The sequence below is a fragment of the Saimiri boliviensis genome, chromosome 9, assembly GCF_048565385.1.
Source record: "Saimiri boliviensis isolate mSaiBol1 chromosome 9, mSaiBol1.pri, whole genome shotgun sequence".
In the NCBI taxonomy this organism is placed as follows: Eukaryota; Metazoa; Chordata; class Mammalia; order Primates; family Cebidae; genus Saimiri; species Saimiri boliviensis.
In genome coordinates this window covers 100,661,533-100,682,533 of record NC_133457.1, presented here as the reverse complement: position 1 = coordinate 100,682,533, position 21,001 = coordinate 100,661,533, and the positions used below count along the sequence as shown (strand labels likewise).

Sequence of the window (21,001 nt, the reverse complement as noted above, 5' to 3'; positions counted from 1 at the left end):
CATGCAGGGCAGAACACATGCTTCAGGGGCAGCCTCAACTAGAGCATGCGGCATGCAGGACAAGTGCCAAGCATGGACCCCACGCAGTGATGGACGTGAGCCCCCAGCTCAAAGACGACACACGGAGAAGGGAGCCAAGCAGCACTGACCGATGTGGGCAGCGTTATTGCCGACCAGGAATTTGTCCCTGGACTTCCCCTCCGCACTGCTCCATGCTCACCTTCCTCTTCTCGGGGGTCTCCACCAGCTGCCAGCTGTTGGCCTTGAGGTGGTAGAGTTCATCGAACTTCATGCTGATGTCCTCGATGGACAGCTGTAGCAGGTCCCAGAACCCTGCCAGGTCCTGGGCTGTGGGGCGTGGGTTGGCATCAGGGTTCTGTGGGCCAGAAGGGGATCAGTGGGGCTGGCTCAGCAGAGGCTTATCCTGCCCCCACCCCCGCCCCACCCAAGCATGGTTCCCCTGGCCCTGCCAGTACCCTACCCTTGGGGGCTCTTGAGGTCTAGTGTCCTGGTCAGTATCTATATGAATCGATCAAGCCAGTTCTGGTCAGCACCAGCCCCAGTGGTGGGGATCCTTGGGGACAGTCTCATCATGAGGACTAGAGGTCACTGTAGGGCTGCAGTGAGGAAAGTACTCCTGCCCCTAATGTAGGTCAGGCAGACATTTGTTTTTGTTTTACAGGGAAGAAACAGAAGTTCTTGGCCATGGTGTGACAGTGACACCGAGAGAAGCCTGATTCACTCCCAGGTGGGAAGATCACAGAATTTGTGTTGTTTCCCTCGTATCACTCTGTTCCATGACAACGCAACCCCCAGGTCTCTGCAGGTCTTGGAGACAAACACTCTCCAGTGTCTCCTGCTGGAAGTGCACAGATTCCCACAGGCAGAACAGCCCAGGCCTTTACTTCTGATCTCAGCAGGGCCAGCCCTCCTAACAGGTAAGAGGGAGGGAGAAAGCCAAGCCAGCAATCCCAGCAGTGGTACTTCTTTAGTTCTTACCTTGAGTGTCTTCTTAGCTACAGAACATATTTTATATAAATAAATCAGGCTAAGGGACTCAACATCCACATGGCCGTTTCAACGTGGAAAGGTATTAGAGATCTGATAGGGCTGCCCTTGCCCCCTTTCTTGTGCTAGACACTGACACACATTGCCATTGTCCTTCCAACACCATGGGGAAGCCACACTGTTTTGTGTTACAGAGGAAGGTACAGAGGCTTCGAGGGGCTGGCGGGCACCCAAGCACAATCTACCTGGGGTGTGGTGGGCAGCCACAGCTTGGATGCCCTCCTGTGGAAGAAGAACAATCACACTCACCAAGTTTTGCTCACAGAGGCCCCGGAACTGCTGGAATTTCTGGGACATCAGTAGCTGGGCACTTCCCACAGCACTGAGGACCTTTCCTAAGACTGAGAAACAGAAGGCAGAAACAGACTGATTTAGCACAGGGTTTGTTGGGATGGCATCATGCCTTTCATCTCCCCCATACTCTCTTAGGGTAGAACTTATTATTTCATGATGGTGGGGTCCTCATTTTATCTACACACTAATCCATTCTCATTGAGAAAAATGCAAACTATATTGATAAAACGAACCCCCCACCCCATTTTCTGAGGACATTTTACAGCAAAAATATGAAAACTGAGTATAAATGTAAAACATTTTCTAGAAAAACATAAATTACCACCATGGTCTTAAGAAGAAATAGAGGCCTGGCATGGTGGCTCACGCCTGTAATCCCAGTACTTTGGGAGGCTTAGGCGGATCACTTGAGGTCAGTTCAAGACCAGCCAACATGATGAAACCCCATCTCTACAAAATACAAAAATCAGTCGGGTATAATGGTAGGTGCCTGTAATCCTAACTACTCAGGAGGTTGAGACAGGAGAATCACTTGAACCCAGGAGGTGGAGGTTACAGTGAGCTGAGACTGTGCCACTGCATTCCAGCCTGGGCAACAGAGCGAGACTCCATCTCAAAAAAAGAAGAAATAGAAAATCTGATTAGATTCATAAGTATTTTTAAGAAATTAAAAATCCCTTTTTTATATATTCTGTTTCAGAATAAACAAACATGGAAAATGATACAGCTTGTTTTAGGAACGCTGACAGCAGATAGTGAAAGTGATCCATTCTTGGCATATCCTAACATAAACGTAGGCGTCTTAAAGTATAAGCAAATAGGCTCTAACAGAAGAACTGTAAAAAATAAACATCCTAATTGAGTAGTATCTAACTCAGGAATACAAGGTTGATCTTGTATTGCGACATCCAGTTTTAAAGTGCTGGCATGAGCCTGGCATGGTGGCTCATGCTTGTAATCCTAGCACTTCCGAAGGTGGTAGGTCTCCACCAAAAATACAAAAAATTAGCTGGGCGTGCTGGTGCGCATCTGTGGTCCCAGCTACCTGGGAGGTAGAGGCTGCAGTGAGCTTAGACTACGGCACTGCACTCTAGCCGGTGACACAGTAAGACCCTGCCTCAAAAAATTACAAACTACTGGCACAGCCGGGCACTTTGAGAGGCCTAAGCAACATGGAAAGCCCATCTCTACAGAAAACATAAAAATTAGCCAGGTGTGGTAGCATGTATGTGCCTTTAGTCCCAGCTGTGTTGGAGGATCATTTGAACCAGGTAGGCTGAGGCTGCAGTGAGCTGTGATGACACCATTGTACTCCAGCCTGGGTGACAAAGTGAGACCTTGTTCCCCCCCACTCCGCCCTACAGAAAAACAGCACTGGCATAAGGATAACGCTACCCATCCCTAACCCCCTTAGAAATCACCAAAAAGCAAACAAAACAAACAAGCCAAAACATGGCCCAGCATGGTGTTTTACACCTGTAATCCCAACTCTTTGGGAGGCTGAGGTGGGTGGATTACTTGAGCTCAGGAGTTCAAGACCAGCCTGGCCAAGATAGTGAAACCCTGTCTCTACTTAAAAAACAAAAGTTAGCCGGGGGTGGAGGTGGGGCGCAGGTGGTGCCGTATGCCTGGAATCCCAGCTATTTGGGAGGCTGAGATGGGAGAATTGCCTGAACTGGGAGGTAGAGGTTGCAGTGAGCCAAGATCATGCCACCGCACTCTAGCCTGGACGGCAGAGTAAGATTCCATCTCAAAAACTAAAGAAAGTAGCACACCGAATAATCTCTTATTTGAAATTTAAAAAAAAAAAAAAAAAAAAAAAAAAAAAAAAGGAGGCTTGGACATGGTGGCTCATACCTATAATCCTAGTAACTTTAGAAGGCTGAGGCAGGAGAATAACTTGAGCCAGGAGTTCAAGACCAGCCTGAGCAACAAAGTGAAACTCTGTCTTTTATGAAAAAATTTAAAAATTAGCTGGGTGTGGTGGTGAATGCCTGTAGTCCCAGCTATCCAGGAGGCTGAGGCGGGAGGATTACTTGAATCCAGGGTTTCAAGGCTTTGGTGAGCTATGATGGCACCACGGCACTCCTCCAGCCTGGGTGAACAGAGCAAGACCCTGTCTTAAAAACAAGAAAAGGGCCAGGCACGGTGGCTCATGCCTGTAATCCCAGCACTTTGGGAGGCTGAGGCAGGTGGATCATGAGGTCAAGAGATCGAGACCATCCCGGTCAACATGGTGAAACCCCGTCTCTACTAAAAATACAAAAACTTAGCTGAGCATGGTGGCGCGTGCCTGTAATCCCAGCTACTCAGGAGGCTGAGGTAGGAGAATTGCCTGAACCCAGGAGGCGGAGGTAGCGGTAGCCCCTCTCTCACAATGATCTACTTACAAGAGCTCATCAAGGAAGAATTTGCCTCATTAAGAAATCAGTGGGAGCTGACACAGGAGTTAAAGATATTACAGGAACAGCAAATGGCACATGAATACTTACCAGAAATTGTTGCCAGGGAAGAATAGATGAAAACTGTAACATTTATCCATGAATATGTAAAAGAGAGCTCGAAGCAGAGACAGTGAAACAATGGAAGGAGATAAAACAGGGGCTCTGGAACCAGAGTGGGAGGAAAATCAGGCCATCATAGAAACAAAGCCACACTGAAAGTCACACAGAGATTCAACCCTGCTGAAGACTCTCCTGAGTAGCAGAGTCCTACAGGGAGAGGAGGGCTCAAAGGCTCCAGGTGCAAAATGCTTCAACTGACCCATCAACAGAACAACTTTCTTTTTTTGAGACCGAGTTTCACTCTCGTTGCCCAGGCTGGAATTCAATTGTACAATCTTGGCTTTCTGCAACCTCTGCCTCCTGGGTTCAAGCGATTTCCTGACTCAGCTTCCACAGTAGCTGGAATTACAGGCATGCAGCACCACGCCTGGCTAATTTTGTATGCGGTGGCTCAAGCCTGTAATCCCAGCACTTTGGGAGACCGAGGCGGGTGGATCACGAGGTCAAGAGATCGAGACCATCCAGGTCAACATGGTGAAACCCCGTCTCTTTAAATACAAAAAAAATTAGCTGGGCATGGTGGCACGTGCCTGTAATCCCAGCTACTTAGGAGGCTGAGGCAGGAGAATTGCCTGAGCCCAGGAGGCGGAGGTTGCGGTGAGCTGAGATCGCGCCATTGCACTCCAGCCTGGGTAACAAGAGCGAAACTCTGTCTCAAAAAAAAAAAAAAAAGAGACAGGGTTCCTCCATTTTGACCAGGCTGGTCTTTGAACTCCTGACCTCAGGTGATGCGCTCACCTCGCCTCCCAAAGTGCTGGGATTACAGGCTCTAGCCACCGAGCCCAGCCTTTTTTTTTTTTTTTTTTTTTTTAAATGAATAATTAAGCTAGGGGGGAATACAATGAGCCCCCCAGGGTAGACAGTAGGGGCCTGTGCCTGGCTTAGAGTGGAATTAAAAGGGAGGCTTTCCTGAAAATTACTAATTATAAGGCCGCACCTGGGTACCTTTTTAGAAACAGAAGCAGGAACTGAGTATTAAAAAAAAACTACTAAAAAGAGATTCAGAGACATGGAAGAGAAAGAACATGCATCTGTCAGAGTTCTAAAAGGGGACAAAGAGATGGGAGAAAAATTCAGAGAGATGATGGTTATGAATGCAGTGGCTCATGCCTATAATCCAGCACTTTTAAAGGCAAAGGCCAAGGCAGGCAGATCACTTGAGGTCAGGAGTTTGGAACCAACCTGGGCATCATGGCAAAACTCCATCTCTACAAAAAATAAGTCAGGTGAGGTGGCACATACCTGTAATCCCAGTTAGTTAGGAGGCTGAGGGAGGAGAATTGTTTGAACCTGGAAGGTGGAGGTTGCAGTGAGCTGAGATGGTGCCACTGAACTCCAGCCTGGGTGACAGAGTGAGACTCTGTCTCAAAAAAAAAAAAAAAAAAAAAAAAAAATTTTGTTTCCAGAAACAAAAATTCCCTCAGAGGCAGGAAGCCAAATGAATCCTAAGCAGAATTCTTACTTATTTACAGTAACACAAAGAAAAGCTCTTAAAAGGCAGTGAAAGAGAGAGGAAAGTACGATCTCAATCCATAAAATTGGATGTTGTGTCTAAATACACACAGGACCTAGAAGAACATGTCAAACTGTAAACTGCTTGTGATTGTGAATGACTTTGTTCTTCTTGTGTTTGGTTCCTATAATGCACATAATAACTTTTTACATTTTAAACTTTTTAGCTTTTTACGTTTTGTGTTTGAGAAAATCTCTTGCTGTGTTGTCCAGGCTGGAGTGCAGTGGCGCCATCATAGCTCACTGCAGCCTCAACCTCCTGGGCGCAAGCAGTCCTCCTACAGAGGTCTGCCAAGTAACTGGGACTACAGGCACACGCACCATCACACCCAGTTTTTTTTTTTTTCTTTTTTTTGAGACGGAGACTCACTCTGTTGCCCAGGCTGGAGTCAGTGGCACCATCTTGGCTTATTGCAACCTCTGCCTCCCAGGTTCAGAGAATTCTTCTGCCTCAGCCTCCCAAGTAGCTGGGATTACAGGCATGTGCTACCATGCCCGGCTAATTTTTGTATTTTAATAGAGACAGGGTTTCAGCATGTTGATCAGGCTGGTCTCAAACTCCTGACCTCAGGTGATCCACCCACCTTGGCCTCCCAAAGTGCTGGGATTACAGGTGTGAGCCACTGTGCTTGGCTTAATTCTTTGTATTTCTTGTAGAGATGAAATCTCACTATGTTGCCCAGGTTGGTCTCAAACTCCTGGGCTCCAAAAGGGCTGGGGATGTGTGAGCCACAGCACCTGGCCTACATATTAACTTAAAAAAAGATAAAGGTTATTTTAAAAGCCTGGGGGGAAAAAAAAACGGTGAGGAAAAAACTGCTGCCAAAGGAATGAGTTAAACAGCAAACTCTCAACCATAATAATGGATGAAAACAGTAAAATAATATACTCAAAGTATTTAGACAAAGGTATAATTTATACTTCTACACTCACAGAAAGTATCATTCAAGAATGAATGTGGAATCCCAGCACTTTGGGAGGCTCAGGTGGGCGGATCATCTGAGGACAGAAGTTCAAGACCAGCCTGGCCAATATGGTGAAACCCCATCTCTACTAAAAATACAAAAATTCGCTGGGCGTGGTGGTGGGGCCCTGTTATCCCAGCTACTTGGGAGGCTGAGGCAGGAGAATTGCTTGAACCCAGGATGAAACTTCATCTCAAAAAAAAAAATTTTATTTTTTATTTTTTTTAAAATAGAGATGGGGTCTCACTATGTTGCCAAGGCTGGTCTGTAACTCCTAGCCTCAAATGATGCTCCCACTTTGGCCTCCCAAAATGCTTGGATTACCAGTGTGGACCTCTGTGCTCAGAAAAAAGATATTTATTTCCCCAAGATGGAGTCTTGTTCTTGTCACCCATGCAAAAATCACAAGCATTCCTATACACCGTGTATAACAGACTTAAAGAAAGCCAAATCAAAAACGAACTGCCATTCACAATTGCTACAAAGAGAGTAAACTACCTAGGAATACAACTAACAAAGAATGTAAAGCACCTCTTCAAGAACTACAAACCACTGCTCACCACTGCTCAACGAAATAAGAGAGGACACAGATGGCGAACCATTCCATGCTCATGGTTAGGAAGAATCAATATCGTGAAAATGACCATACTACCGAAAGTAATTTATAGGTTCAACGCTATCCCCATCAAGCTACGAATGACCTTCTTCACAGAACTGGAAAAAACCACCTTAAACTTCATATGGAACGAAGAGAGCGCCTGCATAGCCAAGTCCATTCTAAGCAAAAAGAACAAAGCTGGAGGCATCATGCTATCTGACTTCAAACTATAGTACAAGGCTACAGTAATCAAAACAGCATGGTACTGGTACCAAAACAGAGATCAGACCAATGGAACAGAACAGAGGCCTCGGAGGCAACGCCACACATCTACAATCTGATCTTTGACAAACCTCACAAAAACAAGTAATGGGGAATGGATTCCCTGTTTAATAAACAGTGTTGGGAAAACTGGCTAGCCATGTGCAGAAAGCAGAAACTGGACCCCTTCCTGATACCTTACACTAAAATTAACTCCAGATGGATTAAAGACTTAAACATAAGACCTAACACCATAAAAACCCTAGAAGACAACATTCAGGACATAGGCATAGGCAAGGACTTCATGACTAAAACACCAAAAGCATTGGCAACAAAAGCCAAAGTAGACAAATGGGATCTAATTAAACTCCAGAGCTTCTACAGCAAAAGAAACAATCATTAGAGTGAATCGGCAACCAACAGAATGGGAAAAAAGTTTTGCAATCTACCCATCTGACAAAGGGCTAATACCCAGAATCTACAAAGAACTAAAACAGATTTACAACAAAAAAACAAACAAGACCATTCAAAAGTGGGTGAAGGATATAAACAAAACACTTTTCAAAAGAAGACATATATGAGGCCAACAAACATATGAAAAAATGCTCATCATCACCAGTCATTAGAGAAATGCAAATCAAAACTACATTGAGATACCATCTCATGCTAGTTAGAATGGCGATCATTAAAAAATCTGGAGACAACAGATGCTGGAGAGGATGTGGAGAAATAGAAACAGTTGTACACTGTTGGTGGAAGTGTAAATTAGTTCAACCATTGTGGAAGACAGTGTGGCGATTCCTCAAGGACCTAGAAATAGAAATTCCATTTGACCCAGCAATCCCATTACTGGGTATATATCCAAAGGATTATAAATCATTCCATTATAAGGACACATGCACACGAATGTTCACTGCAGCACTGTTTACAATAGCAAAGACTTAGAACCAACCCAAATGCCCATCGATGATAGACTGGACAGGGAAAATGTGGCACATACACACCATGGAATACTATGCAGCCATAAAAAATGATGAGTTCATGTCCTTTGTAGGGACATGGATAAACCTTGAAAACGTCATTCTCAGCAAACTGACACAGGAACAGAAAATCAAACACTGCATGTTCTCTTTCATAGGTGGGTGTTGAACAATGAGAACACATGGACACAGGGAGGGGAGCATCACACACTGAGGTCTGTTTTGGGGAACTAGGGGAGGGACAGCAGGGGGTGGGAAGTTGGGGAGGGATAACATCGGAGAAATGCCAGATACAGGTGATGGGGAGGAAGGCAGCAAACCACATTGCCATGTATGTACCTATGCAACAATCCTGCATGTCCTTCACATGCACCCCAAAACTAAAACACAATTTTATATATATATAAAACAATAAAGAGACAAGAGTCAGTCAAACATACATGTAATTAGAGTCCACAATTAGAGAGGAAATCAAATGGAACCGAAACCTGAGTAAGAAATGGCCAGGACTTTTCTGAAATTCATGAAAGATATAGTTCAAGATTGTATCTTGAACCTTCTCATGAAAGATTACAGTTCAAGATTCAAGAAGCCCTGTGAATATCAAGCAGGAAAAATAAAAGGAAAATCATACCTAGCTGTCATAGTAAAACTGGTAAAACTCAAACCCAAGGAGAAAATCTTAAAAGCAGATAGAAGGGATAAAATTAGTCTTCAGAAGGGCAACAGGAAGACTGACAGCTTACTTTTCAACAGAAAGGCTGGAAATTAGAAGACGATCAGACATCTTTAGGCCTGGCACGGTCTAAATCTCAGCACTTTGAGAGGCTGAGGTGGGAAGATCGCTTAAAGCCAAAGATTTTGAGACCACAGGAGTGCACCACCATACTCAGCTAATTCAAAAAAATTTTTTATAGAGATGCAATCTCGCTTTTGTTGCCTAGGCTGCTCTCAAACTCCTGGGTTTAAACAGTCCCCCAACCTCGGCCTCCAGAAGTGCTACTATTACAGGCATGAGCCATTGTGCCATGCCTTTTTTTTTTTTTTAATGAAGCAGTATAAGCATGTTTATATGTTGTTGAGAATGACCTTGTCAGAGAAAGGGAGCTTAGTATGCTGGAGAGAAATGGGACAACTATTAGGGTTGTCCTTAGGTGAGAAGGAATCCAATTAGTGCCCAAGTAGAGACAGATAGCTTCTCCCAGGGACAGAACAGGAGAGGTGAGGTGAGGCAGGTGGGAGCAGAGTCATCACCTCAGGGCAAGGAGGTAGGGAGGACACATAGGACATCTGTGGAGAGAATATCTGAAACTGCCTGAGTTTGAGTTCAGGGGTTAGTTCAGACCATTCTGGGCAACATAACAAGACTCCATCTCTCTCTCTCTCTTTTTTTTTTTTTTTTTTTTTTGAGACAGTCTCACTCTGTCACCCAGGCTATAGTACTGGCTCACCACAATCTCCATCTTCTGGGTTCAAGTGTTTCTCCTGCCTCAGCCTCCGGAGTAGCTGGGATAAACAGGAATGTGCCATCACATCTGGCTAATTTTTATATTTTAGTAGAGATAAGGTTTCACCATGTTGGCCAGGCTCGTATTGAACTCCTGACCTCAGGTGATCCACCCACCTCAACCTCCCAAAGTGCTGGGATTACAGGCATGAGCTACTGTGCCCAACCACAAGAAGCCGTATCTACAAAAAAGAAAAAAATCAGGGCAGGTGTGGTGGTGTGTGCCTATAGTTTAGCTACTCAGACTGCTTTAGTCCAGGAGGTTGAGGCTGCAGTGAGGTATGATTGTACCACTGCAGTGGAGCCTGGGTGACAGAATGAGACCCTGTGTCTTAAAAAAAAGACAAGACATTTAAAAGATCAGGTGCGATGGCTCACACCTGTAATCCCAGCACTTCGGGAGGTCAGGGTGGGCAGATCATTTGAGGCCAGGAGTTTGAGACCAGCCTAGCCATTATGCTGAAACCCCATCTCTACATAAAATACAAAAATCAGCCAGGCTTGGTGAGGGCATCTGTAATCCCAGCTACCTGGGAGGCCGAAGCATGAGAATTGCTTGAACCTGGGAGGTGGAGGTTGCAGCGGGCTGAGATTACGCCACTGCCCTCCAGCATGAGCGACAGAGCAAGGGTATATCCAAAAAAAAAAAAAAAAGTAAAATAGCATTAGACAATACTAAAAGGAGTTCTTTGGACAGAAGGAAAACAATTGTAGGTAGAAGCAATGATATACAGAAATAAGTGAAAAGTAATGTGGATCCAGGTGGATAGTGAAATGTTTAAGAAAACAAAGAAGCCGGGCACGGTGGCTCAAGCCTGTAATCCCAGCACTTTGGGAGGCTGAGGCGGGTGGATCATGAGGTCAAGAGATCGAGACCATCCTGGTCAACATGGTGAAACCCTGTCTCTACTAAAAATACAAAAAATTAGCTGGGCATGGTGGTGCGTGCCTGTAATCCCAGCTACTCAGGAGGCTGAGGCAGGAGAATTGCCTGAACCCAGGAGGCGGAGGTTGCGGTGAGCCGAGATCGTGCCATTGCACTCCAGCCTGGGTAACAAGAGCGAAACTCCGTCTCAAAAAAAAAAAAAAGAAAAGAAAACAAAGAAAAGTAACAAAATGGGTAAACATATGGGTAAAGATAAGTAAATACTGATTGTATAAAACAATGTCTTACAGCATTTAGAATATATGTAGATCTGGCTGGGTGTGGTGACTCACGCCTGTAATTCCAGCACTTTAGGAGGCTGAGGCGGGTGGATCCTGAGGTTGGAGTTCAAGACCATCCTGGCTAACACGGTGAAACTATGTCTCTACTAAAAATACAAAAAAATAGCCGGTGTGGTGGCATGCACCTGTAGTCCCAGCTACTCGGGAGGCTGGGGCAGGAGAATCGCTTGAACCCGGAAGGCAGAGGTTGCAGTGAGCTGAGATTGCGCCACTGTGCTTCAGCCTGGTGACAGAGCGAGACTCTGTCTCAAAAAAAAAAAAAAAAAGAATGTATCTAGATCTAAAATAGTATAGCAGTAGTACAAAATCAGGAGGGGAAACAAATGGAATGAAGTGTTCTAAGGTCGCCCTTTCCAGTCTCGGAAGTCATAAAGGTAGTTCATAAAGTCAAGATGCAGGTTATAATCTCTTTTTAGAGTGACAACTAAAAGAATTTCCTAAGTTCACATGAGAAAAGTGGAAAGAAACACTTAATTCACAAAGAAAGGCAGAAAGGAGCAAAATCGATTAATAAAATTCATATTTTTACATTAAAAAATAAAAACCATATGACTAAGTGGACACAGTAAAAAAAGAATATTCAATAATTTTCTTAATCTGGAGAGTATATTATAAAGGTTAGCAAAGATATAGAACATTTAGTTCTTTCATGCAGTGTTGAAGGGAATATTATTTGGTATAATCACTTTGGAGAACACTTTGGCATTTCTCATAAATATGAACAAATATCCTATGACAAGCATTTCCAATCCCAGTACATACCTTAGAAAACCCTTGTATATGTGTACCATGAGACACAATTTAATATGTTCATAATAATCCACAGCTGGCACCCTACTTAATGATGAAAGACCAAATTATTTCCCCTAAGAGTGGACTAAGATAAAAATAAGGAGTCTGTCCTTGTACTTCTATTCAATATTATACTGCAGCCAGGGCCATTTGGGAAAATATCAAATAAAAGCAATCTATATTAAAAAAAAAAAAAAGTAAAATGATCTCTATTCTCAGATGACATGATCTTGTATATATAAAATCCTAAGGAATCCACAAGAAATATTAGACAATAAGTAAGTGTAGTAAGGTTGCAACATACAAGATCAGTATACAAAAATCAACTGTATTTCTGTTACACTAGCAATGAACCATCTGAAATGAAATTTAAACACTTCCAGGCAGGGCTCACTGCTAGGTTAACTCCTATAATCCCAGCAACTTTGGAAGGCTGAGGTAGGTGGATTGCTTGAGCCAAGGAGTTTGAGACCTGAGGAGCAATATGGTGAAACCCTGTCTCTACAGAAAATTTAAAAAATTGGCCAGGCACGGTGGCTCATGCCTATAATTCCAGCACTTTGGGAGGCCTAGGTGGGCAGATCACAAGGTCAGATCAAGACCATCCTAGCCAAGATGGTGAAACTCCATCTCTACTAAAAATACAAAAAAATTATCTGGGCGTCGTGGTGCACACCTGTAGTCCCAGCTAACTGAGAGGCTGAGGCAGGAGAATTGCTTGAACCCAGGAGGCGGGGATTGAAGTGAGTCGAGATCACGCCACTGCACTACAGTTGGAGACTCTGTCTCAAAAAAAAATTAAAAAAAAAAAAAAGGCTGGATGTGGTGGTGTGCATCTCATCTCTCATCCCAGCTACTGGGGAAGCTGAGGCAGGAGCACTGTTTTAACACAGGAGGTTGAGGCTTCAGTGAAGCAGTGTTCATGTCACTGCATTCCAGACTAGGTGACAGAGGGAGATTTGGTCTGAAAAATTTTTTTTGGTAGAGATGGAGGTCTCCTTATGATGCCCAGGCTGGTCTCAAACTCCTGGCTTCAAGCAATCCTCCTGCCTCAGCTTCCCGAAGTGCTGGGATTACAGGTGTGAACTGTCACACCTAGCCTGTTTTTTCCCTTTCAACATGGATTAGAAAGCATATAAATACAGTGATTTCTGGGGCAGATATGGCTAGCTGTCCCCAATATGTTTTCTACTTCCCCCTCAGAAATGGAACCTTTTTATTTTTGAGACAGGGTCTTGCTCTGTCGCCCAGGCTGCAGTGTAGTTGCACAGTCTTGGCTCACTCCAACCTCTACCTCCAGGATCAAGCAATCCTCTCACCTTGATCTCTTGAGTACTACAAGTGCACACCACCATGCCTGGATAAGTTTTTTTTGTATTTTTTGTTTGTTTTTTTTTTTGAGACGGAGTTTCGCTCTTGTTACCCAGGCTGGAGTGCAATGGCGCAATCTTGGCTCACCGCAACCTCCGCCTCCTGGTTCAGGCAATTCTCCTGCCTCAGCCTCCTGAGTAGCTGGGATTACAGGCACGCACCTCCATGCCCAGTTGATTTTTTTGTATTTTTAGTAGAGACGGGGTTTCACCATGTTGCCCAGGATGGTCTCAATCTCTTGACCTCGTGATCCGCCCGCCTCGGCCTCCCAAAGTGCTGGGATTACAGGCTTGAGCCACCGCGCCCGGCTTTTTGTATTTTTTATAAAGATACAAAAATACAAAATTAGCCAGGTGTGGTGTTTTGTGTGGGGTGTTTCGTGTGGTGTTTCATGGGGTTTCATCATGTTGCCCAGGCTGGTCTCAAACTTTTGGGATCAAGTGATCCACCTGCCTCAGCTTCCCAAAGTGCTGGGACTACAGGCATAAGCCACCACACCCAGCCATACACAGAACTTTTATTTTTCCTTCATGTCAAATAGTAACTTTATTTAGAGGAAATGAAAACACAGCAAACCTTTAGGCATAGTGTGAATTTCCCAGGACAAAATACCGTCAATTTTTTTTTTCCTGAAACAGTCTCGCTCTGTTGCGCAGGCTGGAATGCAATGGTGCGGTCTCTTGGCTCACTGCAACCTCCGCCTCCTCAGTTCAAGCGATTCTCCTGCCTCAGCCTCCTGAGTAGCTGGGATTATAGGTGCATGCTCCCATGCCAGGCTAATTTTTTTGTATTTTAGTAGAGATGGGGTTTCACTGTGTTGCCCAGGCTGGTCTCGGACTTCTGAGCTCACACAATCCACCCACCTTGGCCTCCCAAAGTGCTGGAATTACAGGCATGAGCCATCATGCCCAGCTAGTACTGTCAAATTATAACTCTGAGGCATGGTATGCAAAATACTAGAATCCTACAAAAAGATATGCTAGGATCAGGATTGGAATAAGGACTTCTGTTGTTAGCATTAAGCCAACTCTCTATAATGTGCACACTGTCTTCTAAGCACAGCACAGGCTTCTGAAAACAAGTGATCTGTGTGGACCTTTTATTTTTACTGGGCACATAGCCTGGAATCAAGCATTTCATAGACTCCCCTGCAGCAAGATATGCATAGTTTTATGTCTAAATTCTGGCCAAAGGGGTGGAAGCAGAAGCAGTGGGTGAGCCAGCTTGCTCTCCTTTGCTATTGGTTCCTTTTGCTGGCTGGAATGCACTTAGGATGCTGGGGTCTGGCAGCACTCTGACAGATGAGAGGATCTTATCAATGGAAGCCAATTAATGGCATCAAATGGTAAAGAAAAAAAAAAAACAAAAAAAAACCCTGGGGCTCCAGCATCACTGTCTCAGACGTTCTTGAGAATGAAATAAACAGTCTTGTTTAAATCACTTTTAAGAAAGTTTTTAGGGTTATTTATAGGCAAATGTAATCCCAATTAATGCAGCCTCAAAATTAGTAAGGATTTGTAAAAGGAATGGGGAGAGGAGTTAATCCAAAAGAAGGGAAGAAAGAGGAAAAAAGACACCTCAAAAAATGAGGCTGGGTACAATGGCTCACGCCTGTTATCTCAACATTTTGGGAGGCCCAAGTGGGAGGATTGCTTAAGGCTGGGAGTTTGAGACCAGCCTGGGCAACATAGTGAGACCCCCATCTCTACTTAAATACATTAGAAAACACAAATCCCCCAAAAATAACATGGTAAGAATAAACCTAAATATATAGAAATCACCTTGTACAAATGAATATTACCTGTTTCTAAAATAAAAATCAGGAAACTGGATAAAACATAAAACCCAGGTATATGCTGATTATGAGAGACAATAAGGACAGTGAAAGCTTAAAAAGCTTAAAAGTAAATGGATGGAAAGAGATATACCAGACAAACACTAATCAAAGGCAGGCTGCCACTGCAATAGTCATAATACATGTAAGATGCCTCTCAGGCAAATGCAAACGTAGATTCTGAAAAACAGAATGCATCAGTGAACAGTCACCAGGAATATTACCATTCTAAACCTGATGCATCCAGTAACTTCAAAATATATAAAGCAAAAGCTGACAGAATTTTAAGGAGAAATGGACAAACCATTTTTATAGAAAGTGGTGTGATACAGACATAATGCAGTGAATAGAAAACAATAAACACAAGCTCATCTTTTGGATGGACGCACCCCCTCCCCTATTCCAGTTCTGCTTTCAGAGCTAATCTCAGTGGACCTTGCAGTGACTGGTGGTCCTCCTCTCGTCTACATGCCAGTTTCATATCTGCTCTCCACAGATGTCCTATGCGTCCTCCCCACTTCCTCGCCCTGAGGTGATGACTCTGCTCCCGTGTACTTCACCTCGCCTCTCCTCAGACATGGCCTTCATCCTGTCCCTGTGGAGAAGCTATCTGTTCTGTCTCTACTTGGGAACTAACTTGATTCCTTCTCACCTAAGGACAACCTTAACAGTTGCCCCTTTTCTCTCCAGCATAATAAGCTCCCTTTCTCTAACAAGGTCATTCTCAACAACTTATAAACATGCTTATACTGCTGCATTAAAACAACAAAACAAGGCAAGGCAAAGTAGCTCATGCCGTAATCCTAGCACTTTGGGAGGCTGAGGTGGGGGGATACTGTTTAAACCCAGGAGTTTGAGAGCAGCCTAGACAAAGCGAGATTGCATTTCTACAAAAAAAATTTTGAATTAGCTGGGTGTGGTGGTGCGCCCCTCTGTTCTCAGCCACTTAGGAGGCTGAGGTGGGAGGAGCAACAGAGCTCAGGAGGTCAAGGCTGCAGTCAGCTGAGACTGCACCCACTGCACTCCAGCCTGGGTGACAGTGGGACCCTACCTCAAAACAACAACAATGAAACAGCTGTCTCCTTTGACCCTACAACCCTCCATTTCTCTGCTTCCTTTTACAGGAAGATCCATCCATGTGGTCTCCAATTACTCTCCTGTTTTCTCTTAATTCTCCTCCTATCAGGCTGCCTGACCTATGCTTCTGCCATCACCATTCCACGAAAATGGCCCTCTAGGTATCTAATGACCTCTGCCTTTCTACATCTGGCTTGGTGAGTCCATCAGCTGCCTCTGGCACAGTGGTTCCTCTCCTTGGGAACATTGTTCAGGTGGCTTCCAATTGTTCTTCCTTTGATCTTGCTGTTTATTTCTCCCTTCCCACCACTGAGTATTCATATCTCTGGGCTCAGTCCTGAGGCTGCTTGTCTTCTCTACTCATTAGGCATTGTCATCTCATTAATCTTAATCTATACTCTGGTGACTCCCAAATATAATCTTCATACTGGACCTATCCCCAGACTCATCCAACTGCCTGCTTGACTTCTCTATTCTGATGTCTAACAAAGCATATCAAGTTTAACATATTCAAAACTCAACAACTGACTTTCCCCCCATATCGACACTTCCTATAGCTTTCCCCATTTCAGTGGCGACGCCCTCCTCTTCTTCAGACTCCAAACCGTGTTTGGCTCCCTTACTTTTTTTTTTTTTTTTAGATGGAGTTTCGCTCTGGTTACCCAGGCTGGAGTGCAATGGCGCGATCTCGGCTCACCGCAACCTCCGCCTCCTGGGTTTAGGCAATTATCCCGCCTCAGCCTCCTGAGTAGCTGGGATTACAGGCACGCGCCACCACACCCAGTTAATTTTTTGTATTTTTCAGTAGAGACGGGGTTTCACCATGTTGACCAGGATGGTCTAGATCTCTTGACCTTGTGATCCACCCGTCTCGGCCTCCTAAAGTGCTAGGATTACAGGCTTGAGCCACCGCGCCCGGCCTTGGCTCCCTTACTCTTACCCCATATCTAATCTGTTGGGAAATCCTGTTCCATCTTCAAAATATATCCACAATCTGATTCCTCCATTAAAGTCTTTCTCACCCAGATTGTTAAATCCTAACTCATCTCCCAGCTTCAATTTGTGTGCCAGTGGAAGGTACATGGAGGGTCTCATTTGAATAGAGAAGCCAGATTAATTCTTTAAAAAAGTATGTCAAGTTGCAGCACTCAAAACTCTCCAATGAGCTCTTACTGGAGTAAAACCAAGCCTTTAGTAATGGCCTCTGATGGGCAGATCACTTGAGCTCAGTTCAAGACCAGCCTGGGCAAAATGGTGAAACTCCCAGCCGGGTGTGGTGGTGGGCCTGTGCTCCCAGCTACTTGGGAGGCTGAGGTGGGAGGATGTGAGCCTGGGAGGTGGAGGTCTCAGTTAGCCAAAACTGCTGCTACATTCCAGCCTGGGTGAGACCCCGTCTCCCCCTCCGCCCCTCCAAAAAAACCCCAAAAAACACAAGGCCTCTGAGACTCCCTGTGATCTAGGGCGCCCCCACTCTGACTTCATCCCCAATCTCTCTCCTCTGGCTCATGGCTCCAGCTACTGGTGGCTCCCCTCAGCCTTGAACATGTCAAGCACTTGCCCATCACAGTTAGGTTCTCCTTCCCAGATCTCTAGAGAGATCTCTCTCCCTCTCTTCAGGTTTCTTCTCCAAAGTTACCTGGCCAGGGACCCTAACCACCCTCGACGCAACAGCAACACTGCCCCTGCCTGTGCGGCACACATTATACTGCTCTCACCCTTCCTGGTTGTTAGTGCTCAACTGGTTATTGCTTACCACATTTGGTTATTTTTTATCTCTTCCCATGAGGGGAGGGACTTTGTTTCGTTCACTGCTGCATCCCCAGAAGCTACAACAGTACCTGGCATATGATAGGTATTCAATAAATATTCACCAAGTAATGATGGTCAGGCCCAAGCTAGAGATACAGACCTATTATTCCACACTGTCCCAAAGCACCTTGCCATACAGTTGGACAAGATATCAGTGAGATGAGAGACACACAAAATTGGCATTCTTAGCAAACGATATAATGTTTATCATGCAAATCCAAAAGAACCATGTTGGATTCTCTTGGTTGCTGAACACAAGATCAACATACAAGGATCAAACTTTTCTGTCTACTAGTTGTGACTAATTAGAATATGCAAATATTTTTTAAATGATCAATTTCACAAAACTCAACAAAAGCTACTAGAAAGTACCAAGGAATAAATCTAATAAAAATATGCAAAAGGCCAGGTGCAATGGCTCATGCATGTAATCCCAGCACTTTGGGGGGCTAAGGCAGGAGGGCTGCTTGAGCACAGGAGTTCAAGACCAGCTGGACAACACAGACCCCATCTCTACAAAAAAAATCTCAAAGTTAGCTGGGCATGGTGGCACACACCTGTAGCCTCAGCTACTTGGAAGGCTGAGGCAGGAGGATCACCTGACCCCAGGAGGTTGAGGCTGGAATGAGCCAAGATTATGCCATTGTGCTCCAGCCTTGGTGAAACAGCGAGACCTTTTCTCAAAAGATTAAATGAAAAAATATGCAAGACCTCCATAGAGAAATTACTCAAACTTGGATAAAAAGATATAACAGGATTCTTAAATAGAGTCATAAAGTTGATTTATAGCTAAGACGACTCAATATTTTACATGTATCAGTTCTTCCCTAATTAATCTGTAAGCTCACTCTACTTTGAGCTTTCATCCCAACAGAATTTGTCTGAGTAACTTGATAAACAAATTCTATAATTTGTATTAGAAGAATGAAGGTGTAAGAATAGTTTTTCTTTTTGCACAAAAAGGATAAAGAAGGGGCATTCAGCTGGGCGCGGTGGCTCAAGCCTGTAATCCCAGCACTTTGGGAGGCCGAGGCGGGTGGATCACGAGGTCAAGAGATCGAGACCAGCCTGGTCAACATGGTGAAACCCCATCTCTACTAAAAATACAAAAAATTAGCTGGGCATGGTGGTGTGTGCCTGTAATCCCAGCTACTCAGGAGGCTGAGGCAGGAGAATTGCCTGAACCCAGGAGGCGGAGGTTGCGGTGAGCCGAGATCGTGCCATTGCACTCCAGCCTGGGTTAACAAGAGCGAAACTCCATCTCAAAAAAAAAAAAAAAAGAAGGGGCATTCACCCCACTAGATACCAAGGTATGCTACAAAGTCATGGTAATTAAAGTTATATTAACAGCTGAGCACGGTTGGCTCACATCTGTAATCCTAGCACTTTGGGAGGCTGAGGCAGGCGGATCACTTGAGGTCAGGAATTCCAAACCAGCCTGGCCAACATTGTGAAACCTCATCTCTACTAAAAATATAAAAATTACCCAGGTATGGTCTGGGTGCAGTGGCTCACACCTGTAATCCTAGCACTTTGGGAGGCTGAGGCAGGTGGGTCACCTGTGGTCAGGAGTTGAAGACCAGCCTGGCCAACATGGCAAAACCTCCCTCATCTCTAATAAAAATAAAAAAAATTAGCTGGGCGTGGTTGCATGCATCCATAGTCCTAGCAACTTGGAAGGCTGAAGCAGGAGAATTGCTTGAGCCTGGGAGGCAGAGGTTAAAGTAAGCTGAGGTCATGCCACTGCACTTCAGATGGGGTGACAGAGCAAGACTCTCACACAAAATAAATAAATGAAGTTATATTAACACAAAAGTAGCCAAAGAGGAACAGGACAGTGCCTAGAAACACACCCCTGCATAAGTAGGAATCTGAAAGATTATGACTGGCTATCATCACTAACACTGAGGGAAAAAAGAGGCTTCTGGCTGGCTGTGGTGGCTCATACTGTAATCCTAGCACTTTGGGAGGCCAAGGTGGGCAGAGCATTTGAGGTCAGGAGTTCAAGAGTAGCCTGGCCAACATGGTGAAACCCTATCTCTACTAACAAAATATAAAAATCAGCCACACTTGGTGGTGTTTGCCTTTAGTCCCAGCTACACAAGGCTGAGGCAAGAGAATGTTTGAACCTAGGAGGCAGAAGTTACATTGAGCCAAGATCGTGCCACTACAGTCCAGCCTGGGTGACAGAGAGAGACTCTGTCTCAAAAACAAATAAAACAACTAATGCTGTAAAACAAAGAAAATGAGAATATATAAAGTGCTCATGGATTAAACACCTCAATAGGAAAAAACAAACCCCCCTAAACTTTGAAACCATGGGGAAAAAGTCTCTATTGTTGGACAACAGAAACTGTTCTTAAGAATCAGCTGACGGCCGCGCGTGGTGGCTCACGTCTGTAATCCCAGCACTTTGGGAGGCCGAGGCGGGTGGATCACGAGGTCGAGAGATCAAGACCATCCTGGTCAACATGGTGAAACCCCGTCTCTACTAAAAATACAAAAAATTAGCTGGGCATGGTGGCACGTGCCTGTAATCCCAGCTACTCAGGAGGTTGAGGCAGGAGAATTGCCTGAACCCAGGAGGCGGAGGTTGCAGTGAGCTGAGATCGCGCCATTGCACTCCAGACTGGGTAACAAGAGCGAAACTCCATCTCAAAAAAAAAAAAAAAAAAAAAAAAAAAAAAAAAGAATCAGCTGAGGCTGGGTGCGGTGGCTCATGCCTGTAATCCCAGCACTTTGGGAGGTGGAGGTGGGTGGATCACCTGAAGTCAGGAGTTTGAGACCAGCCTGGCCACCAAGGTGAAACCCTTCTCTACTAAAAATACAAGAATGAGCTGGGCGTGGTGGTGCACACCTATAATCCCAGCTACTTGTGAGGCTGAGGCAGGAGAATTGATTGAACCAAGGAGGTGAAGGTCACAGTGAGCCAAGATGGAGCCATTGCACTCCAGCCTGGGTAACGAGCAAAACTCCATCTCAAGAAAAAAAAAAGGGGGGGGGCACAAAATAAGAATAAACTATTAGAATTAAAAATTACAGTACATATACACCATGGAGTACTCTATGCAGCCATTAAAAAAGAATGAGATCATGTCCTTTGCCAGAGATATGGATGGAGCTGGAGGCTATTATCCTCAGC

General features: G+C 44.7%; 1 protein-coding gene and 1 long non-coding RNA gene across 14 annotated transcripts in view; one reads left to right on the top strand and one right to left on the bottom strand.

Annotated features, from left to right (window-relative positions):
- LOC104652021 (uncharacterized) overlaps positions 1 to 20,872 on the top strand; it is a 107,230-nt gene extending 86,358 nt beyond the window's left edge. For 4 of the 5 annotated variants that reach the window (XR_012519346.1, XR_012519348.1, XR_012519347.1 and 1 more), the window contains one exon: positions 8 to 20,872. This is a non-coding gene — a long non-coding RNA (uncharacterized LOC104652021). The remainder of the gene's footprint in view (positions 1 to 7) is intronic. The other variant, XR_745378.3, reaches the window with a different exon arrangement.
- The window catches only part of DLGAP4 (DLG associated protein 4), a 224,318-nt gene that overhangs the window by 2,385 nt on the left and 200,932 nt on the right, over positions 1 to 21,001 (bottom strand). For all 9 annotated transcript variants that reach the window (XM_039479562.2, XM_074406485.1, XM_039479560.2 and 6 more), the window contains 2 exons: positions 1,318 to 1,409; positions 221 to 376 (listed from right to left, as the gene is read on the bottom strand). In XM_039479562.2, the coding sequence (XP_039335496.1) occupies positions 221 to 376; positions 1,318 to 1,409 (248 nt within the window). The remainder of the gene's footprint in view (positions 1 to 220; positions 377 to 1,317; positions 1,410 to 21,001) is intronic.